General features: G+C 58.2%; 1 protein-coding gene across 1 annotated transcript in view; it reads right to left on the bottom strand.

Annotated features, from left to right (window-relative positions):
- Positions 1–426: 426 nt before the first annotated feature.
- PPM1K (protein phosphatase, Mg2+/Mn2+ dependent, 1K) overlaps positions 427–3537 on the bottom strand; it is a gene marked incomplete at its 5' end in the record, with an annotated part of 8282 nt that continues 5171 nt past the window's right edge. The window contains 5 exon segments of the mRNA XM_008937609.1: positions 427–558; positions 904–1038; positions 2104–2248; positions 2727–2850; positions 2853–2870. Of these exon segments, the coding sequence (XP_008935857.1) occupies positions 427–558; positions 904–1038; positions 2104–2248; positions 2727–2850; positions 2853–2870 (554 nt within the window).

Raw genomic sequence — 3537 nt, 5'->3', positions numbered from 1 at the left:
CAGCAGAGGAAGACAACAAGCTCTCTTCCTCTCTGCCTACCACACAACCCCCTGCGTTTGCTCCCCCGTGTGCCAGCGCACAAAGAGGCAGCACGTGTGTGGCTCAGACCCAGGCTGGCACAGCTGCCAGGGAACTACAACAGGGAGCTGGGAAACAACTGTGACACCACCAGACGCAGGTGGCAGCCCAGAGCCCCGAGGGCAGAGCTGCTGGGGCTGCAGCCCCGAGGGCAGAGCTGCCCCCACGCCGACCCGATCAACACCCGGCGCTGGGCACCCAGCAGGGGCCTCTCCTGGCGCTGGGGACACCATGGACAAGACAGAGTCAACCTATGCACAGGTGGGCACGTTCTCCTGCAGCACTGTCCGGGTCACGGCAGGGAGGAGGTGTGGATCACTGAGGGGTCTGGGTCACTGAGGAGCTCCTCACGCCCACCTCCCGCTGGAGGCGAAGCTGCGGCTGAAGGAGAAGTTGATCTCCCCGTTCTTGTACTTCCCCCACGCTCCAAAGGGCACGATGACAACTGTGCTGTTGTCTTCAGTGCCAAACTGCATTGCCTGGGAGAGGGAACAGTCGGTCAGCAGTGTCATCCTGCTCAGAACGGGAGCAGACTCTGCTCCACACAGCACAGCACCCCCGAGGCTCCCCTCTGGCTGCACTCTATGGTGCACCTTGCCACCCCCCAACCCCGGTGGGGAACCACCCACTGCTCCCCCTGCTGAGCCACCAGCACCGAACTGCAGCCGTGGCCCCACGCCTGTCAGTGGGTGCTGAGCTGGCCAGGTGAGCCCAGCTGGTGCCCAGTGAGGGGCCAGAGGCAGGGTAAGGAGGAGTGTGTCTGCACCAGCACAGCTCCCTCCACTCGGCTTGGAGACCCCCCCCAGGAGCAGCCCAGGCCCTACCTGCTCGGCCACCACGTGGGCAGCCTCGGCAGGGTCGTGGCACTGGCTGATGGAGTCGCAGATCTCCTGGCTGTTCACCATGAAGTTGATGCCGTCGGTGGTGAGGACCAGGAAGCTGTCGTCTGCGTGGTGCAGCTGCAACCAGGGCACACACTGCGCGTGAGGGCACGGCCAGGGCTGCAGGGCGCGGGACCTGCCGCTGGGTATTCAAGCTCTGTGGCACAGCACTGTTTCTGGGGTGCTGTGTGCTCTCCTGCCTTCTGTGCGAGGATGAGCCAGCACCCCCCAATCCTCAGCTGGCCAAAACCTGCCCCTTGTATCCCCCAGCACACCCATCAGCCACACAGGCTGTGGTGCCTGTACTGGAGGACAGTGTCTCAAGGTGCTTCCAGCTGCAGGAATCAGCCCTCTGAATATGCTGGGGCTGAAAGATCAGAGCCAGACATCACCCACTACACAAAACGCTGCCTTAAATGGGGGATTTGGAGGAAGACATGATGATAGCACTGCAGGCACCTTAAACTGCTCAGGCCTAGGGGGTGGCATGTGATTATAGATGAGCTGAAGCTCCCCAGCCCCTGTGAGCTCCACTCAAACAGAATGTGAGCTGAGAGGAAAGCCTCCCTGAAAAAGTGAAGGCAGCCATGCTGAGTATCTGCTGGGTGTTGATGTGTTTTTCAGACAACTACAGAGCTCTGGTGGGATGAATGTGACCACCCTCTCCTCCTCCCTTCCTCCCAGGTGTGCAAACCTCTACGTAGTCTATTTTTTCCCTATGACAGCCCATCCATATCCTACTTACTTCCCAGAAATGGTTTTTATCTGCATTGACCTCAAAATTATTTCTTTGGCCATAAGCCCCAAACAGACTAACCCCTTTGTATTTCAGTAATGGATATCATGTGTTATCTTTCCTCCCTCACCCTGCACTGTATTGTAATAAATTTTGAATAATTTAGAAGTTGATCTGGTTGAATGTGGTAACAGCACCAGATTCTCTTCTGTCCTGTTGGTGTTAATTTGAAATGACTTAATTAGACCTGGTCTCCAGTTACTCCACCACAACTCAAAGCCAGAGCCTGGGCAGCAGGTTTCAGCTGGGCACAGGTGGTGTAGGTGCTGCTGTGTGTGTCAGACCCCTGTGGGGTGGTGCCCCTCAGTCCCAGTGCTGCTGTCCCTGTTGGCCAGGCCTTCCCTTACCTGAACCCTTTTTGTTTCTGGCTGGGCTATCACCCCCTTGTCCTTCAGGTCCAGGTCCCCTATGCTCCGTGTCATTGCAAGTCTGCCGTTCACGTGAGGCTGTCCCAGGCTGTTCCAGGCAATGAAACCCCCACACTTCCTGATCCTGTCCAGGGGCACAAGAGAAAGCAAACGTGGGTTACTGCTCTGCACCAGGCTCCACCTGCAGCCTCTGTCACCAGCTGTGGGCATGGCATGGGGCACAGAGGACCCGACTGGGGAGGCTGAGGGGTGGTTTCTGCTGCTTGAAGGGCTCCACAGCCAGGATGAGGCTTGGTGGGCTGAGCCCTGGGCAGGGAACCACAGCACCTTTCTTCAGGGCCTGGCCAAGCCTGAAGCATGCAGCCCTGGCTCCGTGCCGAGCCCTAGCCATGCTCATCTCACTGCTGGGCCTCATGCAGAGCCCTCCACACCCCCAGCCCTCTGAACAGCACCAGCTCAGCTGCTGGAGCTGTGCCACCTCCTGACAGCTCAGAGGTGCTGCTGGGGCACTGTGTTCAACCCTCTGCTCTCTTCCCGGCCCCTCCCAGCAGCAGAACAGGAGCACATCCCGAGCGAGGCGTGTCCTGGGAGGGCACAGGTACCTCTCCTTCTCCTCCTTCCTCTCGGGGGTGTGGTCGATGGTGAGCTTCATGGCCTTGCCCTTCCTGCAGAGGATGGCACGGCTGTCCCCCACGCTGGCCACCACCAGCTCGATGCCGTCCCGCAGCCCGAGTCCAGCAGGGTGGCTGCAAATGGCACAGAGAGGGGCCTCAGCCCTGCCTCCAGGCACAGAGCCTTTACAGCAGCACTGGTAACAGGAAGGCAACTTGTACTCTACCTCACCCCTGAGTAACTGCTTTGAGGTTTAGACTAACTCTAGGTATTAAATGCAGCACAGGTGCATGCGTAGGGCTGGAGGGACAGAGGGTGGGGAGGGGAGTGTGGCTGAGCAACAACAGGGCTCCATGCAAAGAGGGCAAGTGCAGCAGAAGCACTACAAGGCACAGTGCTTTCCTTCCAGCTCGTGGCAATCTACAGGAAGAAAAACCTTCTCTTCTAGCTGAGCTCACTGTGTTCAGGGAGCTGCCTGGCTCAGTGGGTGCCAGGACATCTAAGGGCTTTGCGTTTCCCATTTCCACAGTGCTGCTTCCAACAGTTTTATCCGTGGAAGGAGATGCCAGGAGACCTGTGCAGCTCTCCTGTGCAGTTTGCTTTGTGAAAGGAGTGGTCCCATTTTACAGCTGGTGTTTTCCCAGCCTGCAGATTATGCAAAGGTAACCCAGGGAGAGGTGCCTGGGAAGCAGGAGCTCCTGCCAGCTTCAGCTGCTACAGTGAAGTATCTGGCCAGGATGACATTTGCAGTCCAAGGCCCAGAACACCTTTGCATTCACAGCCAGTGCAGATCCCCTTGAA

The sequence above is a fragment of the Merops nubicus genome, unplaced genomic scaffold (genome assembly GCF_000691845.1).
Source record: "Merops nubicus isolate BGI_N331 unplaced genomic scaffold, ASM69184v1 scaffold30043, whole genome shotgun sequence".
Lineage (NCBI taxonomy): Eukaryota > Metazoa > Chordata > Aves > Coraciiformes > Meropidae > Merops > Merops nubicus.
This window is presented reverse-complemented; position numbering and strand designations above follow the sequence as displayed.